At 46.0% G+C, this 21,452-nt stretch overlaps 1 protein-coding gene across 2 annotated transcripts; it reads left to right on the top strand.

Annotated features, from left to right (window-relative positions):
- Positions 1-437: 437 nt before the first annotated feature.
- Lman2l (lectin, mannose binding 2 like) lies at positions 438-21,398 on the top strand. 2 transcript variants are annotated; one of them, XM_057794636.1, is made up of 9 exons: positions 438-632; positions 1,886-2,004; positions 5,436-5,553; positions 6,316-6,398; positions 13,791-13,823; positions 14,842-15,003; positions 15,086-15,200; positions 18,627-18,746; positions 19,061-21,398. In XM_057794636.1, the coding sequence occupies exons 1-9, from the start codon at positions 449-451 to the stop codon at positions 19,201-19,203; spliced, it is 1,077 nt and encodes a 358-aa protein (XP_057650619.1). In that variant the 5' UTR covers positions 438-448; the 3' UTR covers positions 19,204-21,398. The 2 variants fall into 2 exon arrangements, with proteins under 2 accessions (XP_057650619.1, XP_057650620.1); XM_057794637.1 differs by lacking the exon at positions 13,791-13,823.
- Positions 21,399-21,452: the final 54 nt, after the last annotated feature.

The raw sequence follows: 21,452 nt of genomic DNA, 5'->3' as shown, positions 1-21,452 counted from the left end.
CGAATGGTTCCCCACATTTTAGGCCAGGTCCTTTACCAACGGATTTGCCTATTGCTCCCTTTGTTTCTGTCTTCCTAACAGAAACTTGACAGTCGGGTAAATGCAAATAGCAGTGACGATAGAACATTTACTTGGGATCGGAAAAAAATGTTTTATTGCTTTAAATTTACTACAGAACGCAGAAACAAAGTAAGAATCACTATGTTAACTATTAGGCCTGGTGAAGCCTAGGACAAAAGCAAAAAACAAAAGGGGGGGTCTGGACCTTCGGCAACGCCCCTTGCCTGGGTTGGCAAGGCAACTGCTACCAGACAGCCAATCGGTGAGATACTCACCTGCGGGGGCGGGGACTCGCTAGGAACCAATGGGAGGTCGGGCCGGTGATTCTGCAGGCCAATGGGTTGGGCAACGGGGCGGGCTTTTTGATGAAGGGCCGGCGGTGGGAAAGATGGCGGCGGCTGTGAGACCCTCCTGGTGGCAGCGGTGGCGGCTGCGCGCTTGGGCTCGGGACGGGGCCAGGCTATTGCTCCTTCTCCTTTTGTTGGGGTCTGTGCAGGGGCCGTGGCACGTCAGGGCGGGCCAAGCGGTGGAGTACTTGAAACGGGAGCACTCGCTGTCGAAGCCCTACCAGGGTGAGGCGCCCGGGGCGAGGTGGTCGCGTAGGGGAGGGCACGGGGACTGAGCTCGGCGACGCAGGTCAGGGTGGCCCCGGAGACGCTGCCACCAGCGGGAGGGGGCGCCCCGAAGATCCCCGCTCCTATGATGAGCCACAGGTCCGAAGGACCGGGTCCGCCCCCACCCCCGTCCCTTCCCGAGCGCTGGAAGTTTCTAGTAGGTCTAGTCAGGGCTCTCAGATGTCACTAGTGTCAGGCTCAGAGGAACGAGTTTGGAGTTGGACAGAAGTATGAGAAGGAGGGAGAACTGAGAATAGTGAGGGATGGATGGTTGAGGACCGTTAGCGATGCGCCAGTGTCGGGATGGAGAGGTGGCTGATCTAGAACTAAAGCAGGAGAAAGAAGCCGGGTAGAACTCGGTCCGAGTGAGAAAGGAGAAAATAAGTCTGTTTGCTGTTTAGAACACCTGCTCCTTCCCAGGCCGCGAGCTCTGATGATGAAAGAGGGTGGTTAGCTTTGCTCTCTTTAGGGATTTCTAGGTCTCTGATCACAGCTTCAATGCCAGAAAATTGACACAGGTGTCTACAGAGAAGAGCAGTGAGTGCAGAGAGCTTAATACGAGTTTGTTTGCCCCACAGAACTGCGGATAGGGGGTGCGGAAAACAAGATCCAAACCGCAGAAAGCCACACGCTATTGCTCAGAGGTCGTTCATGTAGCAGGTGTATCGAATACCTCCTTAGCGTTGGTCCCTGCTGATGCTATGGGTTAGACTGGTTTTCAACCTGGAGATGCTTAGTCGGAGAGACTTGGAGGAGAAGTCAGCTTCACATTTGAGAGACTTGATTGTAAAAGAATATGATGAAGCCCACAGGCATTTGAGGGTCAATCTCTTTTGGTATAAGTGAGAAAACCCTTGTCCTTTCCCAATGTGCTGAAGTTCGCCCCCACATAAAACGGGAATAATAGATCTGAACTATGGTTACTGTGTCACTCACAAATGACAACTCTGGGGTGTGTTGGGTTCACCCGAAGGAGAAGGGTGTGATGCCAAGTACCTGTGGTCCCAGTAATTCAGGCAGCTGAGGCAGAAGGATTGCTTGAGTTTAGGAATTTGAGATCAGCCCGGGCAACATATTAAGATCCTATTTCAAAAATAAAATGTTTATTTGTTAATACTAAAGGAAAAGGAGGACGGCAGCAGCTTTGGTAGGAATGTGGTGGCTTTGTGACTGGTGATGAAGAATATGAGCTGATGTATTCCCTCCCATAGGTGTGGGAACAAGCAGTTCTTCGCTGTGGAACCTGATGGGCAATGCCATGGTGATGACCCAGTATATCCGCCTCACTCCAGATATGCAAAGTAAACAGGGTGCCTTGTGGAATCGGGTGGTAAGAGGCTTCCTGTGTTAGGACCCTGACTGTCCTAGAAAAAACCCTCAGAAATGACTTGGAGTTTACTTCATTTACCGTCTTTTTCCAGAATTCCATCTTCTAAAGATAATAAATTCTTTAGGGGACTGGAGAGATGGCTCAGCAGTTAAGAGCACTGTCTGCTCTTCCAGAGGACCCAGGTTCAAATCCCAGCACTCGTAGCATACAAGTGTCTGTAACTCCCAATTCCAGGGCATCCAACACGCTCAAAGATACACATGCAGGCAAAACACCAATGCACGTTAAATAAAAAATAAATAAATCATTAGAAAAAAAACAAGCAAAAGTCTTTAGTTCAGAGATAATGATGAACTTTATAATAAATAAATCAGATATTTCTCTGTTGCCCTATTGTTAGAGCAAATAATTCATTTTCTCATTGGTCTAACATACCATGTTTTGGGGTTTAATAGCTTAAATCTTATTTAGTTACTTTATAAAACAAAAAAACTATTGTTTCATTGCTGTTACTGTTTTTGTTGTTTGCTTCTGGAAGTGTAACCCAGGCTGTCCTTGAACTTGGTAATAGTCCAGGCTGGCTTCAAATCTGTGATCCTTCTGAGTCAGCTGCTCGACTCTGAATATGGAGCTATGCACCTGGAGTTCTAGTTACTTGTGGGGCTAAGGCAGGGAAGTCAGTTTGGCCCAGAAATTCAGTCTCAGCCTGGGCAACATAGTGGGACACTATGACTAGAGAAATAAATGCTAATAAGTATGAAAAATGCATATATCCCAAACTTAATCATAGTAGCCTTCCCTTCTTTCAGTCCAGAGTTTGCGTTTCTGTTTAGTGTGAGAACCACTTTGAGCTATTCTAGTCATTTTGCTTGTCCTCTGGGCCTTTTCTAGCTACCTTGTCTTCCTTGAGGTATGATGCCGAGATGAGCACCTGGCGTGGCTGCACGGTGATGCTGTGCAAGTGTAAGATGATCCTTTTGTTTTCCAGGTCCTTCCTAAACATTCACGCCCACATTACTTTTCAGGATGACTTTGGTGTTTGTTGATATTTTCTCCTGGGCTCCTATAAATGAGGGGGAAGAAATCTTACCACACTCATGTTCTTACTCGTCAGTTGTGGATGGTGTGAGTGGGTCTCATAAGAGGACTTTCTTTTCCCTGTTCATTTCTCTCTAACCAAGAGTTCTAAAGGACCAGAGGGCCAAGAGCACTTGTTCTGCGAGCTGTCTGCACAGGCTAGCCTGTAACCTAGATTGTAATGTGGAGCTCCGTAGGGGGCGTGGCAGAAGATGCAAGAATCAGTTGACTGACTTGGATTCTAAATCCAGTTTGGTTACCCAGCCACCATGAGCCCCAGGCAGGTCGCTTAGCCTCTCAGTTTTCTATGTCTTCACTGTTTAACTGACTTCATAATACTGTTTAACTTGCCTGTCTGAGTTCAGGCTGTGGGCATGAAAAGACTGTGCAGAGTTTGTTACAACGGTAACAGAAATATATGTTATTATCAGACCTGCCCTTAGTTGCATTGATGGGCTCTCATGAGTTACTAATTTGTGGACAAGGATTAATCCTTAATCTTTAAGATTTTCTGATACCTATATTCTCAGCAGAATGAATCAGGAATTATTTTTGAGCTATTTGAGTAGGATACATAGTTTGTGCAAGTGGTTCTCAATTTTATTTAAAATTTAATGTTGTGTGCATTGGTGTGAGGGTGTCAATTCCCCCTGGAATTTGAGTTACAGACAGTTGTGAGCTGCCATGTGGGTGCTAGGAATTAAACCTGGGTCCTTTGGATGAACAGCCAGTGCTCTTAACTGCTGAGCCATTTCTCCAGCCCAGTGGCTCTCAGATTTGACTGTCCACTGGACTTAATGCGTGGGTGCCACCTCAGATTTAATTGGAATACGGTACAATTTGGTCATTGGTTTGCTTTCCCCCTCCCCACCAAGGTTTCTCTGTGTAGCCCTAACTATCCTGGAATTGGCTCTGTAGACCAGGCTGACCTTGAATTCAGAGATCCTCCTGCCTCTGCTCCTCCCGCCCCACAGTGCTGGAATTAAAGGCATGAACACCACGATTGGCTAGGTCATTGGGGTTTTCAGACATGCAGCAAAGTTTCAGAGCCATGGTTAAACATCACCCTGAACAAAACTATATAGCATTGTGATACCCAAGGCCAAGAATTAGCGGCAATTACTCCTGACTTGCTTTTCTGGCCCTACCTTCTTCCCAGGACTATTGTGCTGCCTCTGGCTGCAGGACAGCTTTCTGCCACTGAAATCTTTCTTGCCCTGAAAGCTAAATGAAGCAGAGATAACCCAGAATGAAAAGACAGACTAGGGCAGAGTATTGGAGATATCAGGGTGCCCTGCTGTGAAAAAGTGTCCAACCTCTTTTCATTTTGACTCTGTATTCCTAATGCTAATTCTTTTGGATGATGTCCCAGAAATTAAAAACAAACAAACAAAACACTGAAAATGATCAAGCAATGTGTTGCTCAAGACCCAGAACAGGCTTTTGGAAAGCCTTTGGCTGAACCTGGCCAAACCCAGCTGACCCCTTCCCTTCTTTCTTCATAGCAGACTTTAACTCGATGCCTCCCCAAACCAAAGACTGTGCTCACCCTGGTGTCTCCTGAAAACACTGTAACCGTGTTGAACACTTAGCCAGCCACTCACCGCTGTCTCTGTTTTTTGGTACACAATTCCAAAACTAGACAGAAGTCTGAGTGACACCCATCTCCTTAGTGTTCCCCCACCCCCAAGAGGCTGTCTCAGTGGAAGGGGATGGTGTTTGCCTTGGCCACGTTTATGCTTCCCAGTTGTGGGCACAAAGGTTTGGGGGATTGTAGCTTACTATTTGTTCTCTTGGGAATTCAGGCTTGCCCCTCAGATTGGCCAAATGCCAGAGTTAGCTAATTAGAGTTCTTCATCGCATCTACTAATTACCTCGGGAAACCTCGTGTAGACTTAGCTTTTCTTACTCTTTTTTTTTTTTTTAAATGAACAAGGCTTTGACCTTTCTTTGAAGCCCAGCTTTTTAGAGTGTTTTTGTCAGAGGAATAATCTTCAGTTGCAAACAAGTATTAAGTCAGCCCTCTTTCCTCAGTCAGCTGAGAGGCGCTTCTAGGTAGATGCAGTATCGTGGCAGACTGAGGTGCCTTTGCCAGCTTGCCTGGACTGTCCTGTTTCTGCTGGAAGATGTGAGGATGATCAGGTGGTTTATTTACCTTTTCTTCGCAGCGCCTTAACCAGTTGAATGGCTCAGTCTGTTTGGTTTTATGACAGGAGTACTTCCAGAGTCTTAGACTTCATTTTAACTCTAGCTTGTTACCGAAGCTGCTTTCCATGTCTGTAGATGGCTGCTGAGAGCTTTATGGGCTTCAGCTTTCATGCTCCTCCCTTACACTTCTGTCTTCCTCATGTTAGCCATGTTTCCTGAAAGACTGGGAACTGCAGGTGCACTTCAAGATCCACGGACAAGGGAAGAAGAATCTGCACGGAGATGGCTTGGCAATCTGGTACACAAAGGATCGAATGCAGCCAGGTATTAGGGACCCTGGGTTGCTCCCTCATGGTTGTATCAGGCTTGTTTATTCCTGTGTCCTCTTTTTGAGAAGGGCCCTTCTAGTTTTCTCTCTCCCTTGATGTCTGTAAATGAACATTAACTTACTGAGTCTCTGACATGGGATTTTGAGTCCTAAGCAATCTGAACTTGGCTATCCTGTGATGATTTCTTGCTTGTTGGTTTCTTCTGTGTTTCCCTGGCCAAATGCACTGGCTCTCATGAACACTGGAGGCCGGTGAGCTGATTTCTTCTGGACATAAACACTCAACAATCTCAATACTTGAGTTAAGAGATGAATTCTCTTTTCCTTGCTGTTGTTGGAGTCAGTGCTCCAAGTGGATGACAGGCTGAACCTGATTTGACCTGGTCTCTTGCAACAAGAACTAGAACTTGGGAATTCAGTTCTCTCTTGGGGGCATAATCTTTACCGAGTGTTTGTGAAGCAGAATTCTGTAGGTAGGGGTGTCTTAGCAACCAGTTTGGATCAGGGAGCTACTACAGTACCAAACAAGGTTACAGTGGCCTTCCCTCTTTTCTGCTGTCAGCAGCAAACAACTACAGTTGCTCAGTGGGCCCAGTTGTAGGTCATGCACTTTGCTGGTGCTTGTATGTGTGTGTGCTCATCTTAGGAAATACTTAAGAGTCATTTGAATATCACTGTTTCCTCTGTCATATAAGATGTTATTCCTTTGTCAACTCTTGGCTTTACGTCATTGTTCATCATCTGTTCTCTCTCTCTAGGGCCTGTGTTTGGAAACATGGACAAATTTGTGGGGCTGGGAGTGTTTGTAGACACCTATCCCAATGAGGAGAAGCAGCAAGAGGTAATGGCGAGTGTCAGAGCTTAGGACAGCCACGCTCATCTCACAGTTCTTCCCTCAGGAGCAGTGTGCAGGAGGGCACGGGGAGCACTGAGGCCCCATCTGTTGACCTTTCGCAGTTAATGTCCTTGGCAGTATTTTTTTTCCCTGCGAGAACTGTTTGTGACCCCAGCAGTCCTTCAGGAGTAGCCTCACTCTGGGTGCTTTTTCTATAGTGCCTGCAACATTCACTCATTTCCATAAGGTAGCCACTGGGGTTGAGCACAGGTGGCTGGTGGTATCTTGGCTCCTAGTTTAGGACCAGAGTGAGGGGAAAGATGAGGGCCTGGAACTTTTAACCATTACCGTGGACTCTTGGGCCACTTGCTCACCCTTCCCAGCATCTTTAGCTTCTTTGGTCACGGGTCCTGTGACATTGCCATCAGATGGTAGAAAAATGACAAGTTGTTACTGGGCACCCTACAGAACGCAGGGTTGGGAATGGGAGATGGAGATCACTTATTTTCCCCAAAAAGTTTATCAGGAAAAGTTTAAGATGTGTACAGTGACCACTATATGTGCCACACTCAGGTGTGACGGTCAGAATTTCCCTGCTCACTTTAGAGGAGCTGGAAAGTGAGACCTGTGTTAGGTGAATAACCTTCTATAGTTGGTATAGAGTTGTGCTTCCTTGTTCCTCTGGGCTCTTTTTTGTTCCAGGTACATCACACTCTTGTTAGATGCCAGGGCCTGGGAATTGGCAAGATCAGCATATTCTCTGTGCGCTGTAGTGTGGAGATTCGTGGAGACTCTGTGGCACTTTGAGAGGACACAGTAGACTCATCGAAGCATGATGAGGCAGTAGTGTGGCTGTAAAGCCTTCCTCCAGGAAATAACATTTACACTGGGGTCTGCAGGGGAAGGAGCCTTGTCCCATGATGAGGGAAAACATCTATTAAGGCACTCTGAGAGAGGGCAGGGAGTGTAAGAAAATAGAAAAGCAGCCGGCAGCCTTGTTATGCTGCACATTTTGGGAGCTGCATTCTTGACTGTTCATTCTCTTCCCTTTTAGGCACATTAGCCACACTGAGACTGTGTGCCCAAGTGGTTAGCAACTGGGCTGTAGGTCAGACCAAAGCAATCACAGTATGACCCCTCTTTACCAATGAATAAATAAGGTAGCAACCATCGTAGGGTCTATCCATTCAGAGGCTTTCCTTTAATTTTGGTGCTTTCCCTCCACCCACCCATTGTCTTCCTGTTTGTTGATTTCTTTATTGAAAGAAGAAACATTAGATAATTTCATATATGTGATTTCAGTTCTTTGAGTTTCTATTCAGTTCAGAGAATGTAGAAAATTGTCTTCCGTGTCTCAGAGGATAAAAATCAAATGTGTTTTGTCAACAGTGTGGTTTACTCTTATGCACAAGGGTGCCAGCATTGTTTCACGTGTATGATTTAGTTGTAGCAACTCTTTGTTACAGCTATTACTATCTTGCTTTATGGGTAAGAAACTAAAGTGCAGAGGAAAGTTTGTAAAGCTTGTTGGTGTCATAGATCTGACTCCAAAAACTCCACTTCCATTATTTTGGCTTCTTAGATATGATAACAAAAACAGAAATGATAAAAGAAAGTACAGACAAACTGGGCTTCATGAGAAGTGTTAACTTGGTCCTGGAGAGATGGCTCAGCAGTTAAGAACACCAGGTCTCTTGCAAAGGGCACAGGTTCAGTTCCCAGTATTTACATGGTGGTTCACAACCATCCATACCTCCGTTTGTACAGATCTCATGCCCTCTTCTGACCTCTGTTGGCATGCATATGGTGTACAGACATACCTGCAGGGAAGACACTTAGACACATAAAATAAATCTAAAATTAATTTTTTAAGGTAATAACATGTGCTTCAGAGCACACTATCAGAAGGAGGGCTGGTGCTGGAGCTCAGGAGAGTATTTGCCTCGTGTGTAAGGCCCTGGATTCAGGCCCCAGCACTGAGAGCACACAAGAAAGTGAAATCTGTAGGATGGGAGAAAAGACATGCAAATCTTACTAAAGACCCATTTCTAGAATATATAGAAAATTATCAAATAAATAACTTGTAACTTAAGGACAAGCTAATAAAATAATAGGCAGAAGATCTACATAGATGTTTATCTGAAGAAGATAAATGGTCACTAAACATGAAAAGATGTTCTACATCATTAACTTTCTGAGAAACACAGATGAAAACCTCACAGCCACTAGAATGCAAGTGAAGAATGTACATGTTGAAAGGATGTGATGTCATTTGGAACCCACATACATTGCTTCTGGCAGTGTAAAAGGATACAGTTGGAAAGCAGGCATTTCTTCAGATGACTGACGGTAGGGATGCTCTTATCTTGTGAATCACTTGTGTATGTATAGCCAAGAGAAATAAAGGCATTTACAGAAACACTTGTACACAGATGTTCCTAGCAGCCGAAACAGATACACCTCAGATGTTCATCAGCTGAAATACTCAGCAATAAGTAGTGCTGTGGGTTCCAACATGGGTGGCTTGGTTACAAGAAAGAAGCCAACCAAGAGTCATGTTAGCCTATCCCTATGAAACGTGGTCAGATCCACAGAGGCAGACAGATGAGTGATTGTCTAGGGCTCGGACTCTCAGGCTGGGGGAGAGTGACTACCAGTGGGCACACAGTTATGGGTGATAAAAATGTTCAGAAATTATCATAGTCATCACCTTAACTTAGCACATACCAAAACCCACTTTGGGTGGGTAAGTCATATATGGATTATGTCTCAGTGTTGCTGCTGATTTAGAAATGGTTGAAAGATGAGTCTGTGGCCTTTTGGCACATTTTAGACTACAGTGATGAACATGTTTCCCATGTGGTGAACCCAGATGTTAGTGAGCACTGCGGGGAACTTGGTAGCACCCTTGGAGCACAGATGTCTTCATTCAGTTGAAATCAGTGTCTAGTGGCAAGAGACTTCCTGGAAGAACAGCACAGAAGTGCAGCTGTTGGCAGGCTTGGCCCTCATTCTTGTCTGTGACATGTTTGAGCCTCACCCACAGGAGGTAGAAGCAGCTGGCTGGGGAGTGAAATGAACAGCTCTGCAGGCTGCCCTGACTAAGTTGGCTTGGAAGTTGTGTTTGAGGCACTCCTCACAGACTATATAACTGATATACATATATAGTTGTTTATGTATTTCTCCTCCTCCTTACTGGAGGAAAAACCAATACCAGTGTCTTAAGGGCACATTCTAAGCTGGGTAAATAGTGATAGAACTTGTGCCCAGAGTGTGGAAGATCCTGGCAGTCCCTAACACTCCCACCCCCACACTTACTAACAGCACAGACATACAAGCAGCACACATGCATGCACACTGTGTGTTCCCTTAGTCCTTATCTTGATAAATGAAACGAATCCCTCTTGATCTTTTTACTTTTGGCCCAGGGAGTCTTTTCTTCTTCTTCTTCTTCTTCCTCTTCCTCTTCCTCTTCCTCTTCCTCTTCCTCTTCCTCTTCTTCTTCTTCCTTCTCCTTCTCCTTCTCCTTCTTCATTTTTATTTTTATTTTTATTTTTTTTTGAGACAGAGTTTCTCTGTATATCCCTGGCTGTCCTGGAACTCACTCTGTAGACCAGGCTGGGCTTGAACTCAGAGATTCCCTGCCACTGCACCTGAGTGCTGGGATCCAGCAGGAAGCCAGAGGGAATCTTTTCCAGAGGAACTCTGGCTTCTTCCGTTTTCTTTTTTTAGTTTCTTAGCTCATGATGATGTTCAAGAATGTAAATGTCATTTGGGGACCTAGAAGTATCACTTTTTCCACATTCTTTGAGGGGCTGAGAGTGTGGAGATTAGAGTCACTGAGTTAGTGGGAGGTTAATTGGTGTGTGGGGCTGATGGAGTCATGTGGTGAGACTTTGCCTGATTGATGCCTGCTCTGAGTGTCCTGGACTCTGCTTAGTTACCCCGTGTCCCTTCTGTGTGGGTTCCTGCACAAAGGGTTGGTTACTAAAGAGTTACATAGGGCCAGCAGCGCCCGGTTTGGAAAGGACAGGTGCAGCTAGAAGTGGCATTGGATGCTGCATTCCCTAGCTGAGGTGTTATGTGCACATCTTGAGAGGAGCTGGGCTCCTAGCAGCATCTAGTAGACAAGCCCTTTCTTTTGTTGCTACAGAAATCCAGAGCAGAAAAGAAAAGAAAAATCTATACAGACATCTTTTTACAAATGAAAATGTCGCATCATGTAGCAACTCTCTAAAAACATATTGTGAAAATCTGGAAACCCAAGAGTATAAATACTAGATTCTGATTAATCTTTATTTTGAGAAAAGTTTTAGATTTATAGATTGTTAATCCATTAGAGAGTTTTAGAATATATTCTTTTTTTTTTTTAGTGTTTTTTTTTTTGTTGTTGTTTTTTTTTTTTTTGGTTTTGCAAGTCAGGGTTTCTCTGTGTAACAGTCCTGGCTGTTCCACCACTGCCTGGCCGTGTTCATTGTTTTTAACTCCCTGACTCTAATCACTGTACTTGCTAGGGATGAGCAACAGTATTGTTTGTTTGGGGTTTTGTTTTGTTTAGGAAAAACACAAGTATTACAGGTTAAGGAGGCAACAATTACTCTCAGCTATTTGAAGAAAATAAAATGTGTAAGTGTGAGCAACTGTGGGCATGCAAAGGCACACACAGGTCACAGGCCGGAGGCAAAGGGGTAGATGACCACAATCCCAGCTACTCGGAGGGCTGAAGCAGGAAGAGGAAGAGTACTTGGGACCAGAAGTTTGATACCAGCCTGTGTGGTATCAGAAAAGTATGTTCTAGTAGGGCAGTGGTGGCTCACGCCTTTAATCCCAGCATTTTGGGAGGCAAAGACAGGCAGATCTCAGTGAGTTCGAGGCCAGCCTGATCTACAGAGCAAGTTCCAGGACAGGCTCCAAAAGCTACAGAGAAACCATGTCTCAAAAAACAAAACAATACAAACAAACAAACAAACAAAAAAAGGATGATGAACACATTGTTACAAATCTTCAGGCTTAACTCAGATTTGCCAAATGCCCTCCCCCTTTTTAAAAATTTTTATATTTATTTATTTATTTATTTTGTTTGTTTGTTTGTTTGTTTTTATCTAGGTAGGTTATTCAGTTTAGTTCCTGCTGCAGGGCTGTCAATCTGCTGCCCTGTGAATTGGTGGCTATGCAAGAAACACTTAAAAACTAACGAGGAATGGAAAACGAGTTGGCATTCAGTGACTTAGTGCTATGTGAGGTTAAGAGTTGAAGGAATAGTATGAGTTGCTAAAGCAGACGGATTGTAGCTTTGGGGCCCTGGGGCCCAGTGTCATCTAGTGCAGTGTCTGCGTGTCGTGGGCTTCCTGAGGTCGAGGATGTAGCTCAATTAGAGTGCTTCTGTGGCATTCAGGAAGCCTTAGATTGGACCCCCAGAACTGCATTGACTGCATGCACATTCTTTACTCCCAGCAGTTGGGAAGTATAGGTAGAGAGATGAGAAACTCAGAGTCATCCCTACTCAGAGAATTTGGTGCCAGCCAGGGCTACGTGAAGCTCTGTCCCAAAACACAAAAACAAGAATGAATCCCTGTGTCCCACTCTAGACGATGCTGAAATTCTTCTTCGGGGGTACCCTTGTAAGTGTAATGCTGAAAGATCCTCCAGTTGACTTGGGCACAGCACACCACCTGGCTCTTCCTGGATGATCAGATGACACACACCAGCCTTGGGAAGACTAAGAAATGCTGTCCTAGGCATTCTAAAATTCTAAATTAAACTTGTGATTAGAGGTGATAAATGAAGCAAATCTTAGAGTCATCAGAGCACCCCAGGGCATTTTTTTAATCCCTTCCTTTCCTTAATTGTTCTCTGAAGTTACAAGCTTTCTCAGAATCCCATTTCTGTTAATTGCTTAATAGCACTGGCAATTACCTTGCCCTAAATGACAGTTGCACAAGAGTAACTTTATGGTGTTTTATCACCCTGGATGGACAGATGCCTCTGGGTCCTGTTTACTTCTGCCAGTGGTTAACAACTCTGCAAAGCTGCTCTGCCCGCCCCCTGCCCACCCATGAGACTGATATGCTGTCCTGTACCTTGTCTTTCACCAGCCTCTTCCTTACTAGCTGGGTTTCAGATACACCTGTCTTCTCTGAGTTCTCAACGTGCCAACCTCTTGTTCTTAACACATCAGATCATATGTTGGATCCTTGGATCCCTCTAACTACTGGGTCCCATCAGAACAGAGTTCCCTTGTCCATTGTGTTGCCTTTTTTTCACCATAGCAGTTAGTTATCATTGTCTGAAATAATTTTATTTATTTATTTTTCTTTGGTTTTTCGAGACAGGATTTCCCTGTGTATCAGTCCTAGCTTTCCTGGAACTAGCTCTTGTAGACCAGGCTGGCCTCGAACTCAACAGGGATTCATCTGCCTCTGCCTCCCAAGTTCTGGGATTAAAGGCATGGGCTACCACCTCCCGGCCGAAATAATTTTATTTATGTGCTTGCTTTTTACTAAATTTTATTTATCTGCCTCTCCCACTGTGGGTTAGCCCTGTGAGAGCAGATACCAGTCTGGGCTGTTTCCCACTGGACCCAGCATTTCAAACAGTACTGGCTCTTACCATAAGTGCTCACTGAGGATGAGAGGAGTGAATGCTTTGGGGTCCCCTTCCCCCACCTATGAACCAGACTGAGCTGAGCCTGTACGGGTTTCTATCAATGCTGGTAGTTTAGAGCTTTGGAAGTTTGCTGAGGCAGAGCTAAAATGCCCTCAAACCCAGTGGTTTTCCTACGCTGCTGGCTACTGCACTCCGCAGAGCTTCACCCTGCCCCAGGTTGTAGGTTGGAGTGACAGCAGTTATTTGGAAATGGATGTCCGTGAGGCTCAATTAGAGGGTTGATGATCCCTTTGGATTAGAGTTAATTTCACGGTCTCATACAGTGGGAATTTTGTCTTCGGGCAGGAGCTGTATCCTGAGGCCCTGAGAAGACATCTCAACTTTAGAAGAGTGTAGTCTTGTCCCCTCTGTGCTATAGAAATACAGTGCTCTGGGAGACATAACCCAGTTGTGTTTGGGCACAGTGCAAGATGGTGTGTTTTATAAAGTTGCTGGAAGCCCCAGACCCCTCCATGGGGTGGAGAGACCTTTGTAGTAGCCTCCCTTGGGAATCTGGTGATGGTAGTACCAGACAGCCTTACAAAAGCGCAAACACCTGTGCATCTACTCTGACATATTGTGAGAGTCAGGAACTTGCTGGGTGCCCTTTGTGGACCCTAGAATTCTGTCTGGGTATTTAGGCTGGGAATTCATCTACCACAGCAGGGTCACAGCTCTTCCAAGGCTGTCTCTTTCTCACTTGGTCTCCTGTGTTCTATGTTGTTTCTGTAATAACCTGCTGGACCCTCTCAGGCCCAGAAGAGGCGCTATTCTCCAGGAGTCCAGGTACCCGGTTCTTGACTCACCGTGGTCTTCCCTCATTCTCATATGTCCACCTGACATGTCTTGCTGCTCAGAGTCCGTGTGGCTGTTGTCCCAGGAATTCCAAGTCTCTGGTCTTGGCTGCATTTCCTCCTTGCATGGTCACTGGGACAGAGTGGAGCTTGTCCAAGGAGCAGCATGCCTTGTGTTCCCCTCCCCCTCCATCGCCCTGCCCCTCTGCATTGACTTGCACTGGGATCATTCTGGAATGGTAGCTCAACAGTTGTGAGGAAGTTTACTTCTCCAGTTCTGTTGGAGAGAAGGCACCTTAAGAAGTAAAACCCAAGTTGGTAACATTGAGATGTTTAAGTTTTCCTTTACGGGGGATGTTGCCCTCTTACTATTGGCAGTCTTGGAAGTTATGTGTGGCTGGGCTGAAAGTTTTGACTATGAAAAGTTGTGGCTAGAGAAGCCCACCAGAGCCTGTTCCAGCAGAGCTTTCTGGATTCCACTTCATTTAGCATCATACACTGGTAGGGTTTTAGAGTCTGAGAGGAGCTATCCAGACTGGAAAGGTTTCCCTGCCCACTCAAACAGGTATTTTCAGAATACCTGCTGTGTGCAAAACCCTTTGCTTGGGCAGAGGGATAGGGCTGAAGTGGAGACCTGGAAGATGATTTCCTTTTCTTTAAGCAGCAGCTGGGGAGAAAGGTATCTGCCCGTTAAGAGGAAACTGCTAGCATTTAAGTACCAAATGATGATAGCTGGGAGGAATAGAGCCAGTCTCCAGAGTCTTGCAGGGCCACTTCAGGTCTACCCGAGGCCTGGAGCAAGGAGAATTACTAACGTCGTGTGGAATTCAGTGCTTCCTGGGTCCGTGTCCCTTGTGTGATCATCTGTTTGTGGGTGCTGGGGGTGGTGCTTAAGATGAGGCAGGGTGACCTGCTCTGCTGATCCAAAAGGTGCTTGTTTCCTCTCACGATTGTACAGGCATTGCTAAGAGCTCTTCCTCACTGTCTGCTTTTCCCTCCCTGTGTCCCAGCGGGTATTCCCCTACATCTCCGCCATGGTGAACAACGGCTCCCTTAGCTATGATCATGAGCGGGATGGGCGGCCCACAGAGCTTGGGGGCTGCACAGCCATTGTCCGCAATCTCCGTTATGACACCTTCCTCGTGATTCGCTATGTTAAGAGGCACCTGACGGTGAGTTCTGTCTGGAGCAGTTGGTGATAGGCACTACCCTTGCTCCTGTGGCCTGTCCTGATATATCTTTCCTTTGTTCTAGATAATGATGGACATTGATGGCAAACATGAGTGGAGGGACTGCATTGAGATGCCTGGGGTCCGGCTCCCCCGGGGCTATTACTTCGGCACTTCCTCCATCACCGGGGATCTCTCTGGTATTACACTGTGTTTTCTGTTTTCTCTGTTTGCCTTAGTTGATCCCTTTGGTCAGTCCCCAGTGCTTGATGAGGCCTTACTCTGAGGAGAGCCGATTGAAAGAGCTTTGGGAAGCCATGCATATGGCTTAAGAATGCTGTACATTTTTGTATAGGTCCTGTAAAAACTCCAACCCAGGCTCTCTTGGGACAGTTGTGTGCAGGAACTAACTTAAGCAGTGTTAGTTGCGCTTGTCTAGCCGGTGTGAATGCCTTGCTTCCTGCCTCTTTGGCCTTCCTACTGCCAGTCTTCTCTCCTGCACTTACTACTGGGCCCAGTTTCCCCCCTCACAGAGCTGTGCTTCAACTCCAGCATCCCTCTCCTAACCAACCTCCAGTCCCTCTTTGTTCAGACTTTTGAACGGAGCATATGTCCAGTTTGCCAGCCGTCTGCCTGCTCCCAAGCTGAGCTTGTTCCTTGCCAATGCACAGTGCTCTTGTCCTCACCATTCTTAGGCCATTCCAGCTCGTTTCACCCGCATTCTGAAATGCTAACCTTCCTTGACTGACACACTAACGCTCTACCTAGTTTTGGGCCAGGCAGGCAATTAAAAAAAAAAAAAAAACAGAAATTTCTAACCTGTAGAAATATAGTTTTGTCGTTGTTAGTTTGTGTGGCTTTTAATTGTTTGTTTTAGTTTTAGACAATCTGTACTCTGACCCTGAGCCAATGATACAATCTGCCCCCCCACACCCACCCCGAGACAGGGTTTCTCTGTGTACCTTTGGAGCCTGGTCTGGAACTCACTCTGTAGACCAGGCTGGTCTCAAACTCACAGAGATCTTCCTACCTCTGCCTCCCAAGTGCTGGTGTTAAAAGCGTGCACCACCACTGCCCGGCTCTTCCTCCACTTTCTATGTGTTGGGATTATAGGCACCATACCTAGCACTGTCTCACTTTTCTTATTCAAGAACTTGTTGAGAAAGTTCAAATAGTTCTCAGCTGTCCCAGGCTTTGATGTCCACACACTGTAGAGAGCTTTACCGTGGCTTTGTTTCGAAGGAAGGAAGGACAGAGAAAGGCAAGGGAAAGGAAAAAGGAGGAGGCCAAGGCAGGTGGTTCTCTGAGTTTAAGGCCAGCGTGGTCTACATAGTGAGTTCCAGGGCGGCTAGGGCTCCAAAGTGAGACCCTGTCTCAAAAAAATAAAATAAAAAACAAAAAAAAAGAAAGGAAGGAAGCAAAGAAGGAAGGAAAGAAATAAAAGAAAAGAAAGATGAACTGGGCTACATAGCAATTCCAGGTTAGTTTGAGCTACAAAATGAAACCCTGCCTCGAAAGGAAAGGAAAAAAGGGAAGATCCATTTTCTGTGTAACTTCTTTTGATGTTTTATTTCTTTGTTTTGTGAGAGGGACTATGTAGCCAAGACTAGCCTTGAACTCGGGATCTTTCTGCCTCAGCCTCTCAAGTGCTGAGACTACTTATGTGCTACCATACCTGGCCTGCCCTGGCTTCTTATCCTGACCTGGAGTTTAAGCTTGGTTCTGACAGTGAAAACATTTTCTAAATGAAGATGAAGGCAGTTTCTTCTGCTCTGGATGTTGATGGCAGAGCAGACCAAGGGGCTAGGATGTGGCCCTAGAAATGATCAGAAATTCAGGCTAGGCTCAATATCAGTGCTCAATATTAGTCCCCACTGAAGCGGGCAGAGCTTCCTCAAGGGTTAGTTGACAGCAGATCTGAACGTCTGAGAAAAGCCAGGAAGGCCATATGTGATGGCACACGCATTTAGTTCCAGCCCTCAGGAGACGGGCAGATGGATCTCTGTGAGTTCCAGTACAGCCTGTCTCAACCAGCCAAACAAACAAATTCTTAAAAAGCCCCAAACCAACTTAACAACAACAACAACAACAAAAACCTTAAAAAGAGAAGTCAAGTACAGTGGCTCACACCTACAATCCCCGCATTTTAGAAGGCTGAGACGAGAAAGTCGCAGGCTTGCAGTCAGCAGCCTGGCCTACATACTAAGCCCCTGTCTCCTAAAACCAAGCAGAGACCAAACAAACAAATGAGAGAAGCAGGGCCTGGGAATGGTGTCAGACACCTGTAATCCCAGTACCCAGGAGGCTGAAGCAGGAGGCCCATCAATCAAGGCCAGCCTGCACTGCACTGCAAAACTCTGCCTTACACACTAGTACTTATGCACATAAACTTGTTTTATGAAATCTAGTCTCTAGTTTAAGATATCTAGTCTCTAGTTTCTTGGTCTCCTTTCTAGTAGCATTAGGGAGATCAGGGTCAGTATTCCAAACAGACACAAAGAAGCAAAGTCTGTAAGGCAGCATCTTCCAAGTAATGTTGGAATTACTCAAGTAATTATTCACTCACATAACATTGCCCTGACCAAGACCCATTAAACAGTTGGTGGGAAAGCTTTTCTGCTCTCTGCCTCTGTGTGCATGTGTGTGCTTATACTCTACCGAGAGAAAGCTGCGGTGCTACTGTGTCTCCTCATACTACCAAAAGGTCTGATAGAGGATTTAATTATCTTTGTACTTTTTAAGGTTTTGAATTATATTTGTGTGTATGTGTATTATAGGTGCATGTGTATGCAGGTACCTACGTAAGCCACAAGAGGGCACTAGATCCTCTGGATCTAGAGCTGTAGATGGTTCTGAGCCATTTGATGTGGGTGCTGGGAACTGAACTCTGGTCCTCAAACCAGTGCTCCTAACCACTGAGACATCTCTCTAGCCCCAGTTATTTTCAATATTTTTGATTTTTATTATATAATAGATATTTGCCAGCAAAATACATAGAATATATTCAATTTCTTATTCTTTTAGATGAGAAAATGATGAGGCTTTAACTTTTTTAAAAAAAAAAGTTTGTTTTTTGTTGAGTTTTGCTGTTGTTGCTTTTGAGATACAGTCTCACTGTGTAGCCCACACTGGCCTAAGTCTCAAATGTGTAGACCAAGTTAGCCTTGACTTTGTGTCAGTTCTCCTGTTTCTGCTTCTCAAGTGCTAGAATCACAGGCATGTGCCATCACAGGGCCTCATATGACACTTTCATCCGTGTGTGTCATTGTCCTTCCTTAGCCCTTATTCACTGCCCTGGTTCCCCGTCTTCTTGCCCCTTCTGCTAGTTCTCTCTCCCTTATATCGTCCTTTTGCATTTGTGTTCTGTATTTAAATCTAGATTCCCCATATGAGAGACAACATGCTATATTTGCCTCCCCCATCACCATGTCTCACTTCCACCTCCCTTCTGTTAGTCTCCTTGCTCCCCTGAAACAGTTCTTGTTCTGCTTTAGATGTCCAGGTTGTGTCAAGGCATTGCTGTCAGTGGATAGAGGAGCTTGGATCAGAGACTTGAGCCAAGGTACTAACTCCAGAAGCCCTCATGTTGAGGCAGCTGGAGTAATCCTCTGTACTCTCTCCTCTAGATAATCATGATGTCATTTCCCTCAAGTTGTTTGAGCTGACGGGGGTGAGGACCCCAGAAGAAGAAAAGCTACATCGAGATGTATTTCTTCCCTCAGTGGACAATCTGAAGCTGCCTGAGAGTGAGTGTGGGATCCTGGGAGATGGTGCATGGTCAGGGAGGAGGTTACAGTGTTCATGGATTCCGGGGTGACTGGCACCTACAACTGTCGGGTTGGTGTTTTGGTGCTCCTCTGAGGCACATGGAATGCCTGCACTACCTTCCCACCTGTCCTGTTACAGTTACTTCATTTTTAAATTGAGTCATCTAGAAAGGGGGAGTCAGGGCTTGGACTCCCAGAAGTGGGGTCAGAAATCAGGAACTGGACAGCTGTTGACCCATTGTTGAATGGGCTCCATATCTCTGATTGGTTTTTTTTTTTTTTTGCTTCCTCAGTGACGGTACCACCAGCACCCCTGAGTGGCCTGGCCCTCTTTCTTATCGTCTTTTTCTCATTGGTGTTTTCTGTGTTTGCCATTGTCATTGGTATCATACTCTACAACAAATGGCAGGACCAGAGTCGAAAACGCTTCTACTGAGCCTGCTGCCATCAGCCCCTCTATGATGTTCACCCATGAGGTGTGGGTCTGAGCATACAGCCTGGCAAGTCTGCTTGAGTCGCCAGTTGTTCAGGGACTGTGTTACATCACTGGGGCTTTGAATGCACTGACCCTGCATTCTCATGGTCATCCGCGGGAACATCTCACTGGCCCCAGACGCCACCCACAGGGCCGAGCAGCTGTGATGTGCCTTCCCTGCAGTCCTTAAACTTAGGAGTGAAGAGACATGGAAAAAATATATATTGTGATGCCTAAATTACAAAATCGGATAGCTACCCTAAAGATAGACTGGATGCAGCAGGCCTTCTACTTCTTTTAAATTTCCAAATAGAAAACCAGAACTCGTACAACCTGGAAACCCACTTACTAGTTTTTGCTTCTGCTCATGGCTCTTTCTACTTGAGCTTCTTGGCAATCGGGATGGAGACGTCAGCCACACTTGCACCTGCCTCTCTGTGTCCCTTCACTCGTCCTCCGTGTGTGCATCCTGAGCTAGGAAAGAAGTTTGCTGCTCCCGTTAGGCGGCCCTAGGACTTTCTGCATTAGCTCATTGCTTCAGCCTCTGGTCTGCGCTGGGTGGATCTTGTTCCATTCCTGTCTGTCCCTGCATCTTCAGCTTTCCTAATTGGAGCTCTCCAGGCTTTTGGATCATTTGGCTAAAAGTTGTTACAAATGAAGTGAAGCTTAGACACCGTCACAGTCACAGATGCCGTGAGATTAGCTGTGACATCATCCAGGCCCAGGTGTGCCACAGAAAGCTGCATTCGTCTCCTCTGACCACACGGAGGTGTTTCTGGACCCACTGGAGCCTGCTTAGCTGCATGTTTTGTTTCTCATGATTCTTAGGATCCTGCTTGGAGGATTTGAAGTGGAAAGCAGCTTCTTATTCCCTGGGCTTAGACATGACCCCAAGAGGAGATTTGGCTTTTTTTTTTTTTTTTTTTGGTTTTTCGAGACAGGGTTTCTCTGTGGTTTTGGAGCCTGTCCTGGAACTAGCTCTTGTAGACCAGGCTGGTCTCGAACTCACAGAGAGAGATTTGGCTTCTTAATGAGGAGCAACAGTTGCTGATTTCACGTAACAAATCTCTGAGAGCAAAAGACTTTCGTTCTCTGTCTGGCAAAGTCCTGATCACTGAGTAGCACAGCTTGAGTGTGGTCCTATGTGTGTGTCACCCCTATTACACTGCCTTATTCTACAAATGTCACATGCTGCTCACCTATCTGCCCTGTGATTAAATTGGTTACAGGCTAGTCTCCTTGGAGGGCCTGAAACTGAGTTTTCTGGGTCTTTGAAGCCCAAGGAAAATTCTTAAAGTGACTGATGGAACCAATCATGAGTCCTGGCTCAGTGGCCTTCTTCTGGGGTAGGCTTAGCGGGGAGGTGCCAGCCTGTTTTCTGAGCCTCAGGCATGTCAGCTCTTACCCTGCCCCTCCTGGGTGACTGGGAAAGCCCTCCCTCGTGCTCATCCCTCGACTAGGAGGAGGGGTCACCCTGGCTGCAGATGGGTGTTGATCTTCTCAGGCCTCTGTCTTTCCTGTGTGTGTAAGCAGGATACTATGTTGCCCTTCTGCAAGAGAGGTGAAGTGCAGAGAGCCCCCTCCTAACAATTTCCCACAGTAGCAGAATAGCAGAATAGCTTCAGGGGAGCTAGGGGATGAACTGGGATATGGAGGTTGGCCTTAGTACCAGGAGAATGTCAAGAAATTAAGTTAGTTTTGTCCACTTTGAGTCCAAAGGGAAGGCAGAGGGGTGGGTGTGGTTGTGGACCTAAGTGGGCTGTTGAGAAGACTGCCATAGCAGTGGGATTGAAGGATTTGATCATGGAGGAGTGAGAGAAAGCGTGGGTTTGGTTTGTGTGATTCCTGCTCATGAGCACCTGGATTCCTTGAAAGAAGGCCAGAGGATTGATCTGTGGTCCCCACATAGCCTGGGAACTATTCTTTCCCGTTTGAGAAAGAAGGCCAGAGGATTGATCTGTGGTCCCCACATAGCCTGGGAACTAGTCTTTTCCCGTTTGAGAAATGAATAAGAAAACTGCCTGTGCCGGGCAGTGGCGGTGCATGTCTTTAATCCTAGCACCCAGAAGGCAAAGGCAAGTGGATCTCTGAGTTCAAGGCCAGCCTGGTCTATACAGCCGTGACTACACAGAGAAACCCTGTTTCGGTAAACAAAAACAAACGGAGGGAGGGAGGGAGGGAAGGAAACCACCTGCTCAGCATCATACATC

Source organism: Chionomys nivalis, chromosome 19 (genome assembly GCF_950005125.1).
Source record: "Chionomys nivalis chromosome 19, mChiNiv1.1, whole genome shotgun sequence".
In the NCBI taxonomy this organism is placed as follows: Eukaryota; Metazoa; Chordata; class Mammalia; order Rodentia; family Cricetidae; genus Chionomys; species Chionomys nivalis.
The sequence above is the reverse complement of the archived record's forward strand: the minus strand, read 5'-3'. Positions and strand labels throughout refer to the sequence as shown.

Coding starts and splice junctions, on each gene's coding strand:
- Lman2l (XM_057794636.1), top strand. CDS start 449: ATGGCGGCGGCTGTGAGACCCTCCTGGTGGCAGCGGTGGCGGCTGCGC. Junction 5,554..6,315: donor AAAGGATCGAATGCAGCCAG/GTATTAGGGACC, acceptor CTCTCTCTCTAG/GGCCTGTGTTTGGAAACATG. Junction 6,399..13,790: donor ATGAGGAGAAGCAGCAAGAG/GTAATGGCGAGT, acceptor GGACCCTCTCAG/GCCCAGAAGAGGCGCTATTC.